We start from the raw sequence: 24054 nt of genomic DNA, 5'->3' as shown, positions 1-24054 counted from the left end.
GTCCCTGATCCTTCAATACGTCGGAACTAAACATCTTGACCGTAGTTGGTTTTGTTCTTATTAAAGCGTCTGAAAAACCAAGAACAAGAGAAAAAATTGCCGCCAAATTTATTGTTGTAAACACAGTAGTGCCAGGTAATGAGTGCTATATTTTCCCAAAAGTGAACACAGGGTATCATAATGCAGGTTTTGAATTTAATAGCCAGGGTCAGAATATGGGATTGTGTGTGGCAATAGTAAATAACGATATATTTGTAAAGACAAAATGTATGGGGAGAATCAGCTGATCACTGCTAAGACGGCAGGACAATGGACATTTCTTGCTAGATCTGTTTATGTCGAACGTGGTTTACTAGTTTTGATTATATGTCAGCCTATGTGCTTATCTAAGAAGTATGATGGTTGTCCAGATTGTCAGTAATGAGTCTAATGACAATGACCATGAATGTTTTGCATGTGCATTGTATGATCAGTGCCAGGAAATGCATGTAACAGCAGATCTGTGATTTACTAGTAGTCTATAAAAGAAATTGGGATATTGGCCTGACAAGATTTTTTATGCTCTTATTTTCAGACACAGGAAGCTATTAACAGTGGTTGTTAGAATGAATTGTCAGGTCCAGCACATTCTCTTGATTTAGCTATATAGCTTGATTTAGCTATATAGCTTTATTAAGCTATTCAGAATAGCTTGATTTAGCTATTTTATCACACTGTTTTCTTAAATGTTTATTTTCTTAGCATGCACAAAAAGTCGCACCTTGGTGCAGTGATAATTTTCAACCTTGAACTCTTCTGAAAATAATGCATGTAAAAATCACTCATCAAATTGCGTCTCCTTAAGAGACTTTGTACTCAAAGTTCTAAAAGTTTTGGGGCTATATAAAGCAATTAATACAGTTACTTCTTCATTGAAATTATAAAACAGGCCAATTATGGTCAACAAGATAATTGATTGGTAATAATTCACTACAATGAGAAGCAATCATACTTATCCACGCCTCAACGCAAACAAGGTAGTGTACAGTTACTCAATGGAAATTCATCTTTTGCTTAAAAGTATTCAAATGCTGCAATGTTAGAACTATCTTCGATTTCGGTTGTTGTTTTGATAGCCCATAGTACATTTATGAATAGTCAAATACGTGCGACTTTTTGTCTATTTCTTACAAAAAAACTTTTTTCTGAAAAACTGCATATAAATAGCTTTATCAAGCCATTTTGAATGGCTTAATAAAGCTATATAGCTATTTCAAGCTATATAGCTAAATCAAGAGATTGTGCTGGACCTGATTGTCTAGTGTAAAAATAAATTTAAAAAAAATCATGATGAATGATTAACAGATTAAGATCTTTCAGCTAGCAGGCTAGCATAGCTTTGAGGCTGTAGCCTTAGACTGAATATTTTAAAAGTCTCTAAGACTGTGCACAGGGCTTTTTTGTGCACAATAAATTAACACGTTGTCCTTGGTATTACAGTTATTTTCGACCCAGTGAACTACAGCAGAGACAACAGAGATTCACAACCATTCAAAACCTTGAAGTCATATTGTTAACTTTTTTCAAATCTCACAATGTCTGAATCCCATAAATATGTAACATTTTCAAGAATTACAAAGTGAAACCTTTTAATTCATATCATCAGATGATTCATAATGTTAAATTTTCATAAGTTAATTCAATTACTGTAAACAACATGAACAAAGGAGAAGTTTGAAAAAGGAACAGGTTACCTATGGTCAGCCATATCTCCAAGATTTTGTCAACTTTTGTTCATTAACCTCTTTAACATGCCTAGTTTACTTTTGTTAATCAGTTGAAATTGTTATCAATTCTCATAGCCATATACGAGAGTTGTTCGATAAATTCATAGACAAGTTTCACTTTTTTACCATCTTTATAGACAGGTATTTATTTTGTATGTCATCTTATTATGTAAGATAAAATGCATAAAATATGCAAAAATCAAAGAAATTCATCAACAAATATAGAAATGCCAAAAAAAATTATGAAGCATGATATCGATAAGCGGCGCAGTAAAATTACCACTAGTAACGTCAAAATTGACATCAATGTTTTACTCTTTTTCAAAGTGGACGTCTTTAAGGTTCACACATTTCTGATGTCTTAACACCCATTTTTGGTACACAGAGTTAAACCAACTTTTATCGTAAGTTTTGATAGCTTTTTGTGTTGTTTCTTTCAACATTGTAAGGTCTTCAAAATGATTTCCTCTGAGGCAAGATTTGATGTATGAAAAAAGGGCATCGTCCATAGGTTCTAGGTCTGGACTTTAAGGAGGGTGCTCTAATCTCTCAAATCCCAACAGATCGAGCTCTACTGTAGTTGAGACAGCCATATGAGCGGGGGCGTTGTCTTGGTAGAATATGATCCTTTCAATGTTTGCGGCAAAATTGGGTCTTTTCTTACGCAATCTAAATATATTGTGATTGTCTACCAATGTATTGAACAACCCTTGTATGATGGAATTAATATTAAATTAAGATCAAAATATGAAACCACTAAAGAATAGTTTTCGGGTGCAAGTTCATGCACATAGTTTAGCAACTAAACCTTTTAATATTGGAGTTGCAAATTTCAGTTATTTATGTCACTGGTTACAGATCTGCAGCTACTGTAGAACTAGACACACTGTTTATCATCTTTATAGGTAAAATGTTTCATTTCGAATAATCTGAAATCTAAGAGCAAAAAAGGAAATTGATAGTATTGAAATGAGGAGGGTTGAACTTAAGTGCAGTATGTATGATGTGTGTATATTTGACAGTTAGAAATGAAGGTAACAACTCCTGAGATATCCTGGCATGAACGTGATCCTGTATACAGCGCTGATTTCCAACCTGGAAAACACAACATCCAGAGAATTGTTACAGCTGGTGTTGACAAATATGCCAGGGTAATGAAAGCATTATCATTCATATCTCTAGCAAAGTTAAAAATAATCACAACTTATCTGAAAAAAAAAATTTTTGCTTAAAAAATATCAATGACTATGATTGAATGCAATCCATACTGAATCTTTAAGCTATGGATGAATTGTGAGAGAAAATTTTTTTTTCAGATATGGAAAGTATCTGTTGATACGGAGGGAAAGTGTAGTGTGGAATTTCTCTCCAACTTGAAGAGACATTCAAAATCCGTAAATGTCTGCCGATTCTCTCCTGATGGTTTGTTTTATTATCTAATTCAAGAAATCTAAATTTTGTGAAATATTCATCTTTGAAAGAAATACCAGAAAATCTTTATATGAATATCCATGGGAATATATGATAATTAGGACATTGAATTTTAAATTATTTATGTTCATTTCATTATCAATATTTAAGGGTGTCGTAGATTTAGCTTCTTTTTATTTATTTATTTTTTCTTCTTTCCACAGGAGAATATTTGGCAACAGCTGGTGATGGTAATGTATTGAAAAGAATGTTCTTCAAGTTAGATAAATTTTCATTAAAGATTATACATGTATGTGTATAAAATCACTGTCATATGATCATGACTCAAAATTAGAGTTCATTCATTAAGTTTAAAAAATACATTGCCATTAATATCAAAGCAAACCATTTATTGATTGATGGTAAATTTATATTTAAATTGATTTATGATAGGAGCAAAAATACAGTCTGCATTTTATATGCTTTATACATGTATCAAAGTCCACAAGAAATAGTTGGGTTGGGGTGTGGTGGTGGTACATAAGAGTCTATGAAATTAGAATTTTTCCTTGCATACCATGTGTAGCAGTTTTTAAAATATATTTGATGTCTGTCTTGTGAAATTGATCATTTTGAACATGCTGATTTTTATACCAATCTAACAATGTAGAAGGAAATTAATATCTAATTAGAATTGATTCTAGTTTAGGATATCGAGAAAAAATTAATCTATTATAAAAAAGCATCTTTTATCTTCAGATGAAGTTGTTATATTATGGAAGTTGAGTGATTCTACAGCAAACCCAGGAAATCTGTTCCAAGAGGAGGATGAAGACAACAAAGAAACATGGGTAACCTGTAAAGTTTTCAGGTACTGCTCTTAAATGTCATTTTATTTACTACTTAAAGTCATTAAAATACTACGGTTTGATATCAGCTTATTATGCCCCGCCATGAATATGGCCGGGGCATATAGTGTTTGTCATGTCCGTCTTCCGTCCTTCCGTCTGTCCTTCCGTCACACTTTGCGTTTAGCTCTGTTCAAAGCTCAATTTCAATGAAACTATCCAAGATATTTTTATCAAACTTCATATGCTGATAGATGTTGATGAGAGCTATGCAACTGCATCAACATTTTTTGACCCTGACCTTTCCTTTGACCTTGACCTCACTTTTCTTCAATTAGTGTTTAGCTCAGTTTTAAAGATACCATTCAAGATATTTTTATTAAACTTCATATGCTGATAGATATTGATGAGAGCTATGCAACTGCATCAACATTTTTTGACCTTGACCTTTCCTTTGACCTTGACCTCACTTTTCTTAAATGAGTGTTTAGCTGTGTTTTAAAGATACCATTCAAGAGAGTGTAATCAAACTTCATATGTTGATGCATACTGATGTAAGCTATTCAACTGCATCAACATTTTTTGACCTTGACCTTTCTTTTGACCTTGCCCTCACTTTTCTTAAATTAGTGTTTAGCTCAGTTTTAAAGATACCATTCAAGAGAGTGTAATCAAACTTCTTATGTTGATACATACTGATGTAAGCTATTCAACTGCATCAACATTTTCTGACCTTGACCTTTCTTTTGACCTTGACCTCACTTTTCTTAAATTAGTGTTTAGCTCAGTTTTAAAGATACCATTCAAAATAGTGTTATCAAACTTCATATGCTTATACATACTGATGAGAGCTATTCATCTGCATCAACATTTTTTGACCTTGACCTTTCCTTTGACCTTGACCTCATGTTTCTTAAATTAGTGTCAAACTTCATATGCTGATACATACTGATGAGAGCTATTCAACTGCATCAATATTTTTTAACCTTGACCTTTCCTTTGACCTTGACCTCACTGTTTAGCTCAGTTTTAAAGAAACCATTCATAATATTTTTATCAAACTTCATATGCTAATACATACTGATGTATCCTTTTCAACTGCATCAACAATTTTTGACCTTGACCTTTCCTTTGACCTTGACCTCACTTTTCTTAAATTAGTGTCAAACTTCATATGCTGATACATACTGATGTAAGCTATTCAACTGCATCAATATTTTTATATTTTTTCACCTTGACCTTTCCTTTGACCTTGACCTCATGTGTCTCAATTTGTGTTAAAATGTTGCATTACTAATATACCCTCGGCGGGGCATTCATGTCCTATGGACATATTTCTAGTTTGTTTTTTTACTTCGATTTATGACAGGGGTCACTTAGCAGAGGTATATGACTTGAGTTGGTCTTCAGATAGCAAGAGAATAGTTTCAGGATCTATGGATAACACAGCCATTGTATGGGATGTTGTCAAAGGTATGATAAGTAAACTCAAGACAAAATTTCAAATAATACAACTGTATCTCTGTAATGTTTTTATGTCAATTCATTATGCATCCATGCAATCAGGTGAAATCAGTATCAAATCAATAATCCATAACCTTTCTTGAAAAAAATCATACATTGTCATTTCATTTACTAAAAAACATAAGTCTCTTAAACATACCTGTAAGCTTATCAAAACCTCTTGTTCACTGGGAGTCTGAAAGGCTTGTGGTATGTAATGAATGCAAGTTCGGTGGAGTGGAATGGGACACTACTGAACATGAGGAATGTTCTGTTTTTGAATTCTATTGAACACAGATATGACTGATAGTGAACATGTAATGGTTTAGGAAATTGTTTTGATATTACGTACTTTATACTTGTAGAACAAAAAATTGCCATGTTTAATGAGCACAGAAGTTTTGTACAAGGAGTAGCCATGGATCCACTAAATGAATATATTGCCACTATGAGCACAGATAGGTAATTTACTTTTATCTCACATACAGGTAAACTTCGGTATCTTGAACACCGATATGTCGAATACCACGGATATCTCGAAGTGAATCAATGGTCCCGGCCATTTTTATTATATTTATGATTTTAAAAAACCCCGATATCTTGAACACGGAAATCTCGAATACCTCGCTTATCTCGAAGTAGATTTACGGTCCCAAGTACTATAAACATTTGCATTATCTCAAAGTCCAACAAATTTCTCGCTCCGCTGAATTCACACCTTAGTACACAATTATCCCATTATACTAATTTTACGATCTGTTGAACGTTTCCGTTAGGTCTTGCACAGGCTTCATGGGACCATTGTTGATAATCACACCTTATTAGCCCCCAAGCTTTTGTTTTTGGTAGTTAAATTTAATAAAGCAGGCCAGGTGATTTGGAGGTGTTAATAAAATGCACACTCGGAAATATGATGACACGATAATGAAACAGCGGCTTGGGGACAATTACTGTAATAGGAATTTAAATTTATCATAAATACATGCTTATACACATTATTACATATCAAAGTAAACACTGAACACATCAAAGTGATATTAAACTCAAGAAATTAAACAATTAAAGACATTATTTTGAGTATAAAAGTCAGTACCAAAAAATCTAAATCTTCAGTACACATCATATCTGATAAGGCAATCTAACAAAGGACCCGGTAGATAATCCAGGGGGATAGTTAGATTATCTGACCGTGATGTAAAAAGAAAACTTAAAGTTCATATAATCGAAACAAAGTGCTTTTGTTTATGCATATTGGCAATTTCAAAAAATTATTGTAGAACGATAGTTCCTGTTTCCGTTTTAATCCTTACTACAGTGATCGGTTTATCATTTACAACGCGTAACACATATCCGGGTATCAGAAAATCCGAAACCAGCATGATTATCATTATCGCTATTGAAAGAGATCGAAATTTGTAAAATGTAAGTGTTGCAGTATTGGATAAAATAAAATATGCATTATAAGTGTATATGCAAATGTATTTTTAAAAAGATATCACCAAGTACGAACTGAAACATTTACCGCTTAAATTTAAATTATGCACGTGGTGGAAAGGGGGGAGGGGTTAATTTCCTGTTAATAGAACATGCAACATAACAATATCGGTACCAAATTCATCAACTTCAATATCTCGAACACTCGGATATCTCGAAGTTTTTCCTCAGTCCCACCAAGTTCGAGATATCGAAGTTTACCTGTAATTAAAAGTTGATAAGCTTCCACTCTATCTATTTAAAAGAAAACCAGTCTCAACCAACTCAAGAAAAAACAAAATAAATTGAAAATGAATGTATATGTCATTTGATGGTCTATGTAGTTCATGGTCGTGACAATATTTATTTCCTAAGTAAAGTAAACTTTCTCCGTTTCACTTCTCTGTGGCATCAATAGTTACAGTGAAGGAATAGATTCTAAAATTCATCTGCTCTGTGTAAATGAATCCATTTAATCTTCTCTTCTACAGGTCATGTCGGATATTTAATCTATCCAGCAAATCCTGCATCTACAATGTATCCAAAATGTCTCTGCCTGCTCCGAAAAACTCGGAGGGTAACCCTGATGTGAAGCCAAAGTCTTTCCGCATGTTCCATGATGATACGATGAGGTCGTTTTTCCGACGGTTAAGTTTTTCTCCTGATGGAGAGATTCTTATAGTTCCTGCTGGATGTATGGAAATGGGGGAGAATAAAATCATCAACTCCACGTACCTACTGCCCCGATCCTGTCTAAACAAGTAAAGGAGTTGGTTTATTACATTTAGAATTGGGATGCCAAGAATTTTTGTATTTTAATGTAGTGCAGGGCATGTTTTTTAATTTGTGGGAAACAAAGTTAAATAACAAGCACAGAAGTTTTAGGTAATGGGCTAGCATTGTTTTAGGTTTTGCATTCTGATGAATTATAGATAAATAATTAAAAACATTCAAAATGTGATGTACTTTTTTATATTAAAAGTAGTGCTTGATAAAATTATATGATTGTCAGCTGATGTTCAGTTTTTCTTGTCAGGCCCGCAGCTTACCTACCTAGTCCTCAGAAAATCACAATCTGTGTGAGATGTTGTCCTTGTTATTTCAAACTTCAGAAAAACAATGAAAACTCACCAGGTACATGTATATTTTATTTATTATCACAAGATAATCACTGTTATACATGTTGCATGAAAAAAAAATGCCTATTTTGTTGTATCAAATTAAACATGTTCAGAAAAAAGTGTTTTTCAATGTTTTCTTTGTAATGGATTCTTTGGAAGTTCATGTTTTAAATGACATTGATTTCTTATAGATCATTCAAATAATAACAAGAAAGAATGGGAAAAGTGCTCATCATTATTTGCGTAAGTACTTGGTATTTCTGTTCATACATGTATATTACATGTGCTTTGCTGTTTTAATGTATAAATGGAGAAAAAAAACTTAACAATGGCTGGTGTATCAGCCACAGATTAGGGCCTTGTCAGTAAAAGGAAAAACGGATATGTGTTATTTTTGATACAGTAAATTAGAAGTATTCAGTAGTGGTTGATGTTTTGTAAAATTGTAAAATCTAAAAAGTAAGATGCACTTGTCTTGGTTACATGTATGATTGATTATGTTTTCTGGTCATTTCAGATTACCGTACAGGATGGTATTTGCAGTAGGCACAGAGGACTCTGTTTTGTTGTATGACACACAGCAACAGTCTCCATTCGCATACATTAGTAATATACACTATCATCAACTTAGTGATTTAGCATGGTGAGTTTTCATACTTTCATCCGCCATATAATTTATGTATGATATTCAAATGCATGGATTTGATTTTTTTTTTCGACTCAGGTGACCTATTTCTATTGTCTTGAGACATCTCTAATGTGTTAACATTTCAGCTTCTTCTCTGTAACTGCTGAAGTAATTTTAACAAATTTTGGCATATTGTATCTATGGGAAAGGGGAACTAAAATTGTGAATTTCATAGTCCCTTTCTAAAAACAGCACAGTTCACTTCACAGTATTGACTTTGATATCAATCTATGTCAATCAGCAGATTACTCATGCAGACAGAATGTCTACTGCATGCCTAAATCAAGCCACTGAAATATGGTCATAAACACTTCAGTTTTTATCTCATGTCAATGAAGTTAAGATGAGCTTATGCTATACCCCAGTGTGAACATTGCTGTCCTGGTTAAACTTTTTAGAGTAGGTCCATTCCCAAGTAACTTTTAGCCCTACTTGGACCAAACTTGCATTGATGATGCATCTAGGGATAGACACTACCAGACTTGCTTCAAATGCTGGATCTGTCCTACATTTTCCAGATGAGTGACTTTTAGCCTTATGTGAATCAAACATGCATGCATCTAGGGATGGAATGTATTAGATTTGCTTGCAATGCTAAATCTGACCTACATTTTCTGGATGAATTGAGTTTTTGGAGCAGATACATTCCCAAATAACTGTAAGTCCTACCAAAACCAAACTTGCATGGGTATTGATCTCAGAATGCACACTGACTGGAAAAAATTTGAAGTTAGGTTTGCCCTAATTAAAGATAAAATTTGTAAGCTTTTTTAATCTTTGACAACCTGATTCACATGTATGAAAAATGCAGGCATGCTGAAGAAGTTATCTTAAAACTCTTGCATATCATAGGATGAACTTGAAACATACCTTAAGCTTAAATGAAATGAGGGTAATAAGGCTATCCTATCTTAGGAGACTTTCTTATCCTTATCTTTAAAACGACTTATCCTATGACATATCTTGGCTGATTTAAGAAGCGCTAGTGCCTCAAAACAACTAGGAATTATGGAATTTACAGTTTTTGTGTAATTTAATCAAATAACTTTTGTGAAAAATTAATATCTTTCATGAATGAATTTAATTTAGTGACATTTGAACCATGTCAGTGTATTTGTATTCATGATTATAATGACTATATTGCAATTGTAAATGAGATACACATTATATTGCTCTTTATGAATTGTACATTAGGAGTCCGGATGGACGAACTCTCCTGGTTAGCTCCACTGATGGATACTGTACGTTTATCCAATTTGGCAAAGATGAACTTGGAGAGCTATACACAGAAACAAAAGTTGAAAGTTCAGAGGTCAAAGAGGAGAAAGAGAAGACACCATCAGAAAAGTCCAGTCCAACTGCTTCCTCAGTCAGTTCAAAGGTCAGTCGCTAGGATTTGAATGCATTTCATATTTGTTATGAACATGACAAGAAATTACAAAAATCTGACTATCAGACATACACAAAAATCTGACTATCAGACATACACAAAAATCTGACTATCAGACATACACATACATTTACATATTTCCGAACTGTTTCAAAATCAATTGAGTTTCTTGGACCAAACCCCGAAAAATAAGTTGCAGTCTTTAAAACCAGTCACTCTTAAACCTTTTTCCTTGGTAGGGAAAGAAAAAATGAAGAAAATAATTGTTTTTCTTAATATTAACAGCTCATTATACAAAATTAATTCTTTCAACAAATATCATTCATTGTTCAACTGACTGTAGACAAAAAAAAAGAATGATCATTCAGTTGTGACTGTTTGTTTTCAGTCGGAAGAACCAGTAATTATGGACACAGACAGCGGGGATCTTAATCTGGTGTTGGAGACCACGAATGATGCTACCTCACCAATAGTAACTACACAAAACCAGAAAGACTTGTCTGAAAATAGTGCCAAGAAAGACACTAATGATTCAATCAAAGCTAGCACACCCTCAGGTTTCCAGACCACTCCCTCAGGACCAGGCAAAGAGGGGACCAGACAACAAAATTCTAGCACACCCTCAGCAAGGAGTAAAACTGAGGAGGGTTCCAAAGGGACCCCCACAGGCCAGCCAAGGAGGATTCAGTTTATAACTCTGTCCAGTGGGAAAACATCTTGAATAGATTTTTTTTACATGAATATAGAGGAAAAACTTTTGGTTGTCAGAGGTTTGAAAGCTATCAATCTAACTTACTTGCAGTGAGGTGTAATTGAAGAGAGAAGAACATGGGTGGAATTTGAACAGTGTATGGTGTATTCTGAACTGTAGATGGCTGTGCTATTTTTAGGTGAAATTGTGGTCATTTTTGTGGAGGATGCACTAGTCTGTACACATCAGCAGGAATACAATAGGAATTTTACGCAATTGGGGAACTCTGCTGTTTCTTCTGTTGGCTTGAAGAGACTTGATTGTATTCACATGTTAATGATATTCTATTTTCTCAGTAGGAATGGACTTGAGTGTATTCACATGTAGCTGCTATTCTGCTAGCTTAATAGGATGAGCTTGTATTCCTCTGTTACTGTAAATCAAATGAAACAACTCATGATTTTTACTTTTTGTTAACAGAAGCATAAAACTGTGTCAACATTTGTCCTATGATTACACTTACTAGAAAAATTCTGGGCTTGATTGATAAGGAAGTTACAAGTGGTAGCATATACATGCCATATGTTTATTTCTATTTATTATTTTTGTAAGCAAATTTACTAGTTAGATTTTTAATACTATGAATACAATACATGTGCATATGTAACCAACTTTTAAAGATGAGGCAGTAAATAAAAGTGCCATTGCAATTTGTAATTTATGCTCTTCACTCTAGCACAGGCTGAGGAACATGACTATAAGCTTATAAATTTTTATAAGTCCGTCTATGATGGGACGTATTATGATATAGCAATCAAGACTGTCCATCTGTCTGTTAGCTTTTTCATTTCCAGCTCATAACTTTATTACTATAATGGTTTGGGCCATGGATATCGGCCTGGGTCAGTCTGTAGAGCACCTGACAAGTGATGCAGGGGTACTGGGTTCGATTCCCGGTCCAGTCGTACATTTTCTCCTTTCCTGTTAATTTGGTGCCATTGACCACTCATGCCCTGGAATTGCAGGTGAAAGTCCTGCCAGGGACTAATAAGAACTTGGTTTGTGTCTTCGCCCGCGAAGACAATTTAACTAGTGTTAAATGGGAGAGAAAATGCTTGTTAGTAACTTTGCTATGCTTACTTAGTTTTTAATGAAACCCTTTAAGGTTGTTGGCATTTCTTTGTTTGTCATCAGGTAGCTTTGATTCACAGGCACCTATATAGTTTTCCTATATATATATATATATATATATATATATATATATATATATATATATATATATATATATATATATATATATATATATATATAAAACCCCTGTATAATTTATTAAGAAGGGATGTGTATATATTTCTTCTTCTTCCAGTTCAGTGCAAAACCACTAAGTATTATCGCACTCTGCGTGAGGGGGTGCGTGTCTATGTACAGTGCTCAATAAAACTTTAAAATTAAAAGATAAAAAACGCAGGTGTGATTCTAGTGGCTGGCACTGGACAGCTGGGTCTTAAAGCTGTCCAGGGTCTTGGCCTCGACTGCTCCTCCTGGTAGTGAATTCCACAACCGGATGGCTTGAGGGAAGAAGGAGGTCTTATACACTTCTGTTCTGGTGTGTGGTACCAGGAATCGCAGGGCATGGCCTCTGGTTCTCAGTGATGATGGATGTAGGTAGGTCTCCGCCGGGATGTCCACAAGATGGTAAACTATCCTGTATAGCATAATGACTTGGGCCCTTTCCTGAAGGATCTGGAGTGACTGCCATTGGAGCTGCTGTAGCATGGATGTTACACTGCTTGTGCGTTGGTAATCTCCAATGGCGAATCTAGCTGCCCTACGCTGTACTGCCTCAATCTTTTTGATGTTTTCTTTCTTGGCTGGGCTCCACACGCTGGAGGCATATTCGATGGTAGGTCGTACCAGTGTGGAGTAGCACTGTGTCTTGATGTTGGTTGGACACCGGCTGATGTTTCTGCCCAAGAAGGCTAGGGTGGAGTTGGCCTTCTTAGTGATCTTGTCTATGTGCGTATCCCAGCTGAGGCTCTTCTGGATCGTAAGACCAAGGTACTTGGCCGAGTCGACGGTGTTCAGGACATGGCCGTGGATGGTGTAATCGGCATGTAGTGGGGACTTCCGGTTGGTAACCCGTAGGACTTCACACTTATCCGGGTTAAATTGCATAAGCCATTTGTCCTCCCACTCCTGAAGCTTGTTAAGGTCACTCTGTAAGATGGCTTGGTCTTCAAATGTCTTAATCCTCCTGTACATCAAACAGTCATCAGCAAAGAGTCGAGTGGTGGATGACACTGATGATGGCAGGTCATTGATGAAGATCAAGAAGAGCAGTGGGCCTAAGACAGTTCCCTGGGGGACTCCTGATGAGACCATGGTGGCTGATGATGATTGGCCATCGAGTACAACACGCTGGTTGCGCCCAGTAAGGAAGCTCGTGATCCAATCGTGGGTTTGACCTCCAATGCCATAGTGGTGTAGTTTCATCAGTAGTCGGTTGTGCGGGACCTTGTCAAAGGCCTTAGAAAAGTCTAGGAGTATACAGTCCATTTGCTCTCCGATGTCTAGGCTTTGTGCTAGGTCATTGACTGACAAGATAAGTTGTGTTTCAGTAGATCGATGTTTCCTGAAACCATGCTGGCTTTCAGTCAAGAGTCCATGGCTGTCTAAGTGACTCATGATGTGGCTATGGACTATATGTTCCATGACCTTCTACAAATAGATGTCAGGGACACGGGGCGGTAGTTGACTGCTGCACTCCGATCTCCCTTCTTAAAAAGTGGCGTGATGTTAGCCGACTTCCATTCATCTGGCACCTTGCCCTGGTCTAATGTAGCTTGGTACAATAGTGTCAAGGCCGGTGCTATTTGGTGGGAAGTTTCTTTCAGCAGTCGTGACGAGACTTCATCAGGTCCTGTGGCCTTATGGGGGTTGAGCTGTTGTAATAGTTTCTTTACCCCATTTTGATGAACGTTGATGCTTGGAACTGTTGGATGTGGGCTAGGTCCCATATCTGGAAGTGGTTCACTGGGATTCTCAGCAGTGAATACAGATGTAAATTGTTGATTAAGGATATCTGCCTTCACTCTGGCATCGCTGTATGCTATCCCGTCGCGTTTTAGTGGTGCCACTCCACAAGCATCAGTTCGTTTACTTTTAATGAAGCTCCACAGTCGCTTTGGTTTATGGTCTTCATCCATGATGATGTTGTTTACATACTCCTGATATCTTAGTTTGCACTGGACATGAACAGCATTTTTAAGGTGCTTATACCGTGAGTAATCCTGACTAGATCTGGTCTTCACGTATTGCCTATAAGCACGATCCTTTCTTCTGGACAGTCGCTTTAGATCTCGTGTGATCCAGGGTTGGTTGAAGCGTGTCGTTGTCATCTTTGATGGAACGTTAGTATTCAGGGCATCAAGGCATCCGCTCTTGAAGCTGGACCACAGGTCCTCGATTGGGTGTGAAGTGTCATGGTTTGCTGTGAATAGTTGAGTGAAGGCAGTCATGCTGTCTCTGAGGCCTCCCAAGTCTGCTTTGTTCCACAGGTACAACTTCCGACTAATGGGTCGTTGAAGTTTAACTTGGACATCACTGTCAATAAATAATGCTTCGTGGTCACTTATGCCTGGGAGTGGTCTCAGACGGTTTACTAGTGAGGGTCTGTTTGTGAGGAATAGGTCGAGGGTCGAGTTTTTCCTTGTTGGGAATTCCACCATTCCACCACAGATGGAGTTGGTTGACCAGGAGATATCCGGTAGATTGAAGTCTCCAGTAAGCCAGAACGGAGAGGTAGGGTGTGCTTTTATGAGGCCATGGAGCTCTTCACAAATTTGTTCCGCTTCCTCTTGGTTGGCACTGGGTGGTCTATATAGTCCTGCTATATTCAGTGGTGGGTGTGTCCCTCTCTTCACTGATATTGCAACTAACTCTGATGTTTTAGAGATGTGGAGTTCATCACATGGTATGTTTGCCTTTGTTATGATTATGACACCTCCATAACCATCTTGGCGATCCCTCCTAGCTTTGACGACATTAACCTGTGGGCAAGAATTCACTGTCATGAACATCAGGTCGTAACCACGTTTCAGTGCCTACAACAATATCAGGGTTTGCAGAATCTACAAGGTTCATGAAGCTTGCCTTTTTCGCACATATGCTTTGTAAATTGAGTGATATAATGCGAAATTGATGTTGTGGCGGTTTTGCTGTGGTACCTGCTGCTGTTCCCTTCTTAGGGGAGGATGAGTGTAATGGTGAGCCCGGATCTCCTGCGCTGCTCATGCTAGTATCAGTATTTTTATGTGAAAGGAAAAATATATTTTATACATGTTTATACATTCTAATTAAGTGCCTGTGCTTTGGTTGTCTTTGCCGACTGACTAAATTGCACCATGATGTAATTTTGCTTCTGCATGAAGATATATGTATAATATTACGCAGCAAAGGGGAATAGGGAACATGATTTTTTGACCCCCGCTATTCAGTTCCATTTCCAACTAAGTCCTACCCACACCAAACTTGAACGAATTTTGCATCTCGGGATGCACAGTCACTATCAGCACTGATATTTTAGGAGGCATAATTTGCCTTACTTTATAATATTTGTCTAAGTAATCTTTAATTACCTAAGATATTTTTTGCTCTACTGGTCAGAGACCAGAGGAGACTATGGGATAGTAAGGTGTCTATAGTTTGTCTGTAAACAGATACATGATTTTTGGTATCGGTTTTTCATTTTGACAAATAGTGTTGCAATAATTACTTAATTAAAATAACTAGAAACATGTGCATAGGACGTGAATACCCCCACTCCCGGGTTCATTATAATGATGCAACATGAAAATTTTAATAAACGTAGGAAGTTTGATGAAAATATATCTTGTATAGTTTCCTTAGAACTGAGTTTTAGACTTAATAAATAGAAATGTCAAAGGACATTGGGAAGGTCAAAGGAAAAAAATGGACACAGTTGATAAATTCTCACGAAATTCGCATAAGCTTTCAAAATAATATATTGAATAGTGTCTTTGAAACTAAGGGTCAAATGGATGGTCAAGGTAAAAAAATTTGATGCAGGCCAATAGCAATCCTCAAAACGTATCGTCATTTGAAGTTTGATAAAATACCTTAATTTGTTTCTTGGAACTGAACTAAACACAAAATAGAGAAAAGAAAGGTCAAGTATAAAGGAAATGTCAAGGTCAGAAATATTGATGCAATTGAATAGCTCTGATCAGTATGTATCAGCATATGAAGCTTGATAAAAATACTGTATGTGTACTTAAAAAGGCGGGCTTCGGCACAGACAACGATGCTCTAATTCATGAATACCGCTAAGAAATAATTTTTAAATACAATATATGGCACGGACATGTATAGCGCTAATTCATGAGTTCGCCAACAACTCCATACCCAGTGATTGCGAGACATTTTGAATACGCCAATCAATGTACACGTACAGTATATTGAATAGTTTCTTTGAAACTGAGCTGAATGCAAAGTGTGACGGAAGGATAGAAGGTCGGTACACGGACATGACAAACACTACATGTCCCTGTCATATTCATGGCGGGGCATAAGATTTCAGTTAAATTCTTTCAAAAAGCTACTCCTCCAATTTCAATAAGACTTGGTACGTACACTTTTTTTTTTAGAATAATCAAACTGTGTCTGATTCTCGGAACAAGACTTCTTAGGTTGGGTTCTTACTGCTTTCAGTACCAAATTTTATTCATACACTACTACATTACCTTTATTTGACTATACTGCAGCAAAAAGTGTGTGTGTGTGGGGGGGGGGGGGCTTTCATTGAACACCCCCCCCCCCCCTGCTATCTGATTACACTATACTTATATAAAATACACAATTTTTGATTTCGATAAACGCTGTTGTTAGGTTACTAAAAATAGAAATTACTCTGAAATACTTTCAAAATGCTACGGGATCTTCCTACATGCAGTTCTGGTCCAAAACTTGGTACACAAGTACACTATACTTATATACGCCAATTACTCTTACAATTACAAGTGCACTGAGCAAGGGTCTCATCAGAGATTTCTGTTCTGCTTCATATGATCCACAACTCAGTATGGGACAATATAAAAAAAAATAGGAATACCTCAAGACCCACAGCGCAGTTTAGGACAATATAGAAGTAAGAACACCGTATGACCCACAACTCACTGTGGGACAATATAAAAATAAGAACTCAATATGACCCACAGCTCAGTATGGGACAGTATAGAAGTAAGAACTTCATATGGTCTACAGCTCAGTATGGGACAATATAAAAGTAAAGCAAAACTCTTTGCTTGAAGTGGTGAAATCATTGGAGGTACAGAATATCGAAGGTGATGGAGGTGGTCCAATAGCCAACTAAATGAAGACTACGAATAGTTCTACAATACGTCCTCAGAGATGTATAAATTTTGATAATATTCGTGTCTTTTCTCCATTTGGTATTTTGCACATTTTTTTGATTCGGGAGAATATTTACTGAATTTGGACTAAAAAAAAAATACCATAAAAACTACGAAATATATGGAACCTACCAGGCATTTCCTTCAGTGCAATGTTCAGCTATCGCTAAACTTCATAATCATGAATTGGATTTCCAGACGTAGAATTAAAACCAAGTTCTTCTAAAATACAGTTGTAATAATGATCCTTACAAACAAAGACGATATTGTTACAATCCTTGTCGGCTGGAACCATAATATTGTTCATGTATTCTAAATCTTTTATCACTACCGATTGGTGAAAACGGAAGGATGTAACTCTCTTGTAATCGGCTACTTTATTTTTGCAAGACAATAAGATGTAATTAAAATTATATGAAATGAGCTAAACATAGTGTTAGCTCAAAAACGTAACATTCCCTTGAAAGTTTTGGTTCGGTAGCACTGGGTGCCAGAAGTTTACAAAAAATTAGGGAAAATTAATCTTTTTTTCATCCCATATGGGAGTGATTTCAATTTTTTTAAATTGATGGAAGAGTTATCATGATATACATACTACCGTACATCGTATTTTCGAATTAAGGAAGAATTTGAGAATCCGATTAATTTTTTTCTTTTTCTTTTTAGGAATATATAGCATTTAAAGAAAAAAAAACCTTGTGTATTAAAAATGATAAACATGTTAAACGTTATAATCTCTAAAGTACAATGTATATAATTTAAAAATCCTTATCATTTGTTGCTGAATGTACTTCTACTTTTAAAACCTGAACTCGAATCCAAGGTAGAAACCCAACAAGGAATAACAACATTACAGAGCACATTTCCACATGATTTATAATGTGTACAAATGTCTGCATCCAAACCAAAATGAAGCAAGGAATTCATATATATGACCCAAAGGGCAGTATGGAGCAATGTACCGATAGACGTAAAGACTCTAATTGATCAACAGCTCAATATGGGACAATATAGACGTAAGAACTCCATATGACTCATAGGTCAGTATGGGACAATATATATATATATATATATATATATATATATATATATATATATATATATATATATATATATATATATATATATATATATATATATATATATATATATATATATAAATATAAATAAAGAACTCCATATGATCCACAGCTTAGTAATGGAAAATATTAGAGTAAGAACTCCGTATAATCCACAGCTCAGTATGGAACAATATAAAAATAAGAACTCTATATGACCCGCAGATCAATACTGGACAATGTAAAAGTAAGAACTCCACATAACCTACAACGCAGTATGGGAAATATAGAAGTAGGAACTCCATACGACCCACAGCTCAGTAAGGGGCAATATAAAAACATGAACTCCATACGTATGGGACAATGTAAAGTAAGAACTCCATGTCACACACAGCTCAGTATAAGACAATATAGAAGAAAAAACGTACGTACTCCATGTGACCCTCAGCTTAGTATGGGACAATGTAAGGTAATAACTCCATATGACCCACAGCTCAGTACTGGCCAATATAGAAGAAAGAACGCACGTACTCCACGTGACCCTCAGCTTAGTATGGGACAATACCGAAGAAAGAACTCCATATGACCCACAGCTCACTATTGGCAACATAGAAGTAAGAACTTCATATAAATCACAGATTAGTATGGGGAAATATAAAAGCGTGGAATCCATATGATGCACAGCTCAGTATATATAGTACAACGTGCATTATGAGATGAGTTTTTGTTCGACACCGGATGTGGGCGTTGAGAAATATGGTTTGTTTAAGAAAAGAAAATACAGGAATAAAGATTGGAGAAACAAGAATGGGATATGTCTAAGCAATATTGTCATATGATTCTACTTTGTAATATGGTTCAATACCCTCCTCAGTAGTTATTATTGAAATTTAGAAAGGTCGTCCTTATTTGGCATTTTATTTTGAGACAAGAGACAAGATGTTAACTATAACTGAATGTCCAATTAAGGAAAATGTATATAGAGATAGGAATAATTAAATTCATGCACGCATACTACAAAGACTGGTAGTTTATAAGAATCAAAGTGAAGCAGGACTCTTTGCTTGAAATGGTGCAATCAATGTAGTCAGAATAAGTAATGGTGCTGATCCAATAGCCAACTAAATCAAGACTACGAATCATCCTTCAATACGTCCTCAGAGATGTGGAAGACTTATCTTTTGTTGATAGCATTTGTGTCTTTCCGACATTTGGTTTCTGGAAAAATTTTTGAATCGGAAGAATATGTACTGAATTCGGACTTACAAAACACAATAAAGACTTCGGAAATTTATGGAACATACGAGGCATTTTCTTTAGTGCAATGTTCAGCTATCGCTAAACAGCATAACCATAGAGGATTTTCTTATAATGATTTATCAAAGACGTGTCTTACATATCTGGATTGCTTAAAGAAAGGAAATGATAGTAGTGTTACAGCACATGGATGGCAAACCTATTGTCAAAAAATCCTCAAAGGTACAGTAAATTTTGATAACGCATGTATATAGATATCTATAAAAATATAGGTACAAATACATCTCAAGAATTTTGTAATTGTATATTTTTAAACATTAATTTTTTTTTTTTAAATTTCCATCAACAATGGAATAGACACGCAGTGCATTTTCCTTAATTTGGGCACCAAAATATTCATTTGTTAAAAAAAAATTAAAAAAAGGAAACAGAGAAAGCGGTGATCACTGTAATTCATGTTTTTATTAAAGTAAATATGTCAAATATTCATGCTTAGACTGAAAATATATATAAAAGAAAAAATTGGATTTTTTTTCATTTAATGAAAAACAGCATTACTTCTTTTTATTTTAAAAGTTTTGAGCAGATGCCATTACAAGGTATTGGATACCACAATGACATGGCTGGTAGCAAAGGTTTGTTTTATGATTTCATGTATTCAGTCTTTTAAAGGATTTTTTTTAAGCATTTCTACTTTGACATTAAAAAACGATTCCTGATGTGTGCAGCCTACTGGTGTGAACATAAAAGTGTTGGGGAGAAATAGTGCAATTTGACTTGATTTTACTAAATTTTACGTTTGTGTTCATAAAAAATCGCCAAAAGCTCGACAGAAAAAAGAATTCTAACATTTTTTGGAAATATTTTAAAGATATTTACTATATTAAATGGCTACACCTTTTAATAGTTAAACTTATAAAAATTATGAATTTTGTCACATTTCTTTTCATCCGGTAAATACTCATTGGATAAATTTTTCATATTACAAAGTTTGTTTACCGAAGCCTAATGATGTCCTTTAAACTAAAACTTACTTGTTTTTGCATTAATCAATATTAAAGATCAAGACACATGTATAATTCATGCAGCAGAGATTGAAAAAAGAAACCATTAAAGTTGATGGGACGTGTGATAAAAAATCTAACTTTTGTGATTAGAGATTAGACGTAGCATTAGTCAAAGATGTGTGTTAGTGTGTGTGTGTTAGTGTGTGAGGGTGTGTAAGTGTGTGAAAAGAATTTTGTATCTTTATGTTCTCTTATCGAAGATTTTATTCAAATCAGACCAAAACTGTAGGATGAGAACATTTTTGAAAAAAAAAGTCTGAAATATTCAAATATCGATGTTTTTGTACATCACTACAAAGATTTAAACAAGTACAAGCAGTCAAACATGAAAACCATACATGTTGACAAAATTTTTAATTAAAATCAAGTGGATTCTATTGAAAATCAAATAAATTTAAGCGCATATCTTCTGAAGAAAATTCAGAACTAATATATACTGAAGAAAATTTAATCTATGAATAAATCATCCATCTGTTGAAATTTTCAAAGGAACTGTGTAAATATTGAAAAAAAATTATTTAGCAACATAATAAATAATATTATAATTGCATAGGTTATGTAATTTAACTAAACGAAATGATATCCTAACTGCATATAAATAGATGTCGCTATAATTTTATAACAAAGTAAAAAAGCGTATTCTTATTTGAATTTGAAGTTCTATTATAGAGAAACTCTTCATCAATAATTATATATTGATCTTAACATCACGGAAAATTACCTCCCTTGCTTTCATATTTTCCTCTTAACTTTGTTTTGGAACTAATTTTTAAATCCCTTTGAAGTATAACGAAAGGACAATAGTACAAAATTATGACACAATGACATTAAGTTAAGAATTCATCCGTGCTTTCATTAATGAAAATTCATACTTTAAAAGATTTTGCCAGTTTTATTACAGCCGTCGATTTGAATTATCATTTATAACGTTTGTATTAGTTATACCAGATCAAATTAAAACAAAAAAGGTGCATATCATCATTATCCCTAAATCTCGGGAACTCAGTGCAGGAAATCAGATGCAAAGTAACTTCAAAGATAGTAGATAACATTTATCATTGATGTAAGGCGAGGGTTACTGAATATATTGATGTTATAATTTGAAGAATAGAGATTGCATTTGCTTACGTAATAAGGGAATTAAAGATCAAAGGAATTTGTAAATATTATTGCATTTAAATTCATTTTTAGATAATTATAATTATCATGATCACTGCCAAATCCATTGTAAGCAAACAAAATACATATCTTGATGAGAAGAAACTTTATTTGAAAAGTGTCTGATCAAAATTTCAGTGCTTATGTAACTTCTGCTTCTTCCTCTTAAAAGAATTAAAGTTTCATTCTTTGTTTGAATAGAATGACTGCATAGAAAAGAATGGATACTTACTGGAAGTAAATACTAAAGAGGAATCAGACTTTGTGGAAATGAATGTGATCGGTAAGACATCAATGTTTTATAACAACCTTACGGCGATATATATATATATATATATATATATATATATATATATATATATATATATATATATATATATATATATATATATATATATATATATATATATATATATATAGACATAAGAAATCAGCACGCAAATGGTGAACATAAAAAAAATATGGCCTTATTCAACTAGCCCCCAACCTCTCAGCTTTCAACACAGGACTTACCTAAACAAAAAAAAAGTATATTAAGTTAACTTATTCTGAAAGATTGTAAGTGTATGATTCAACATCTTATTAATATTACAATGAAACGTTCTTGTATTAATTGCTTAATTTAGAAGTATATTGGTATTTAAAATAGGAACAGGAGCTTGTACATACCCTTTCTGGCTTGGTGGAAGTAAAAACAATGGCGTAGTGACATGGTCAACGAGCGAATTAAATGTTCCTATTCCACCAGAAGTAGGTTATTCAAATTGGGGCGATGGTCTTCCACAGCTGGACGTTCAGGGATTTGATTGTCTCCTTTGGACTCCAGTTGGTTGGAAAATTTACACGTGTAACGAACCAAAATGCACGATATGTGAGGCTGATGAATGCATATTTTGAAAAAACTATTCTTAAAACGAAGAAAGAAGGGAACGACATAATTATCTGCTAAAAATGGACAATTAGTATCTGCAATAAATCAAAAAGGTACTCTTTGAAAACGGAATACAGTTTGTACTTTGAAAATGTTAAAGGTATACACTAATATGATTTATGAATCACACCAGGACAGACATTTGGTTGTTTATTTCAAAATAATGTGAGTCAAAAATAACTATTAGATATACTTCTATCACGATGTAAATTTTGAATTTACTAGGTGAAAGCAAATTAAAAAAAAAAACTCTCACATAATGAATAATTTTTTTTATTTATCTCCGTTGTCCGGGTATGTATATCTAAGTAACTTTAATCAAGACAAGTAATGTTCATCAATATTTTTGTTTGCTAAAGCTTTTTATTCTAATATGAAGCAAGAAGTTCACTGATGACCTTTCCCCGCATATTCCTGCTCTATACAACCTATAAAAATCTTATTGTTTGTTGTAGCCCATTATATTTACTCCATTTAATTGTAACGTACCTTATATATACGTATCTTTTACCATGTACGCGCAGACTCATGGAAATAGATGGGCTCCAAACGATCACAGGAAAATGCACTTTTTTCTGCTTAAAATTTCCTCTCAAATTGATATTGGATTCTGGTTGATCCCTCCCACAGAAACTTATAATATCCGCAGAGTAGCTGATGTTAGAGATGCCTCTTAAAATTTATTAATAAACGATTCCAGGTTGTCTATGAGGCCCTTTGTTATTCTCCAGGTTTTCAGATCTATAAAGGATAAAGATGTTAATACTGGTAGCGAATATTACTGTGAAATCATTCAGATTTTACTGGTTCGTTGGAATGTAATTCAAGGATAACTAGCATATACAGAAGATACAATAAACCAATACATTGACGAAGTTCCTTAATTGTGGGGATGTAAATTCGAGGGTATGGGTGTGTAACAGAAACATTTATATGCCTCTGCTGGGGATTGAACCCGGGGCCTCTGGCTTGCCAGTCCAGTGCTCTACCAATTGAGCTAAAGGGTTAACCCACTAGCCCAAGCTAGTAGGAAGCCATGTATCTGACACTACCACATTGTCCCCCTCCAGAGAATGAGATGTCCTCATCTCTTTTGGAGTGCCAACACCTGTGGGGCGAAGTTCTGGGGGCAATCACTCTCACCCGCCAGAGAACACCCAGGTCCCAACGTGGGCGCCAAATGTAACAGAAACATTTATATGCCTCTGCTGGGGATTGAACCCGGGGCCTCTGGCTTGCCAGTCCAGTGCTCTACCAATTGA

The 24054-nt window shown here is 34.9% G+C and overlaps 2 protein-coding genes across 3 annotated transcripts; both read left to right on the top strand.

Annotated features, from left to right (window-relative positions):
* The first annotated feature begins 77 nt into the window (after positions 1-77).
* Positions 78-11588, top strand: LOC133203904 (chromatin assembly factor 1 subunit B-like). 2 transcript variants are annotated; one of them, XM_061339701.1, is made up of 13 exons: positions 78-135; positions 2793-2917; positions 3083-3188; positions 3401-3427; positions 3936-4047; positions 5394-5497; positions 5893-5989; positions 7492-7761; positions 8037-8134; positions 8313-8364; positions 8639-8764; positions 10004-10190; positions 10588-11588. In XM_061339701.1, exons 2-13 carry the CDS (start codon positions 2795-2797, stop codon positions 10918-10920), a joined length of 1635 nt encoding a protein of 544 aa, XP_061195685.1. In that variant the 5' UTR covers positions 78-135; positions 2793-2794; the 3' UTR covers positions 10921-11588. The 2 variants fall into 2 exon arrangements, with proteins under 2 accessions (XP_061195685.1, XP_061195686.1); XM_061339702.1 differs by having other exon boundaries at positions 119-135; positions 2789-2917.
* Positions 11589-18593: 7005 nt separating this feature from the next.
* Positions 18594-22922, top strand: LOC133204097 (uncharacterized). Its single transcript, XM_061339857.1, has 5 exons — positions 18594-18843; positions 19571-19858; positions 20213-20271; positions 22063-22144; positions 22511-22922. The coding sequence occupies exons 1-5, from the start codon at positions 18594-18596 to the stop codon at positions 22756-22758; spliced, it is 927 nt and encodes a 308-aa protein (XP_061195841.1). The 3' UTR covers positions 22759-22922.
* Positions 22923-24054: the final 1132 nt, after the last annotated feature.

Source organism: Saccostrea echinata, unplaced genomic scaffold (assembly GCF_033153115.1).
Source record: "Saccostrea echinata isolate AGI-Se365-2 ecotype Australia unplaced genomic scaffold, CSIRO_AGI_Sech_v1 ptg000052l, whole genome shotgun sequence".
Lineage (NCBI taxonomy): Eukaryota > Metazoa > Mollusca > Bivalvia > Ostreida > Ostreidae > Saccostrea > Saccostrea echinata.
Note: the sequence above shows the minus strand (reverse complement) of the source record. Positions and strands in the feature narration are given on the sequence as shown.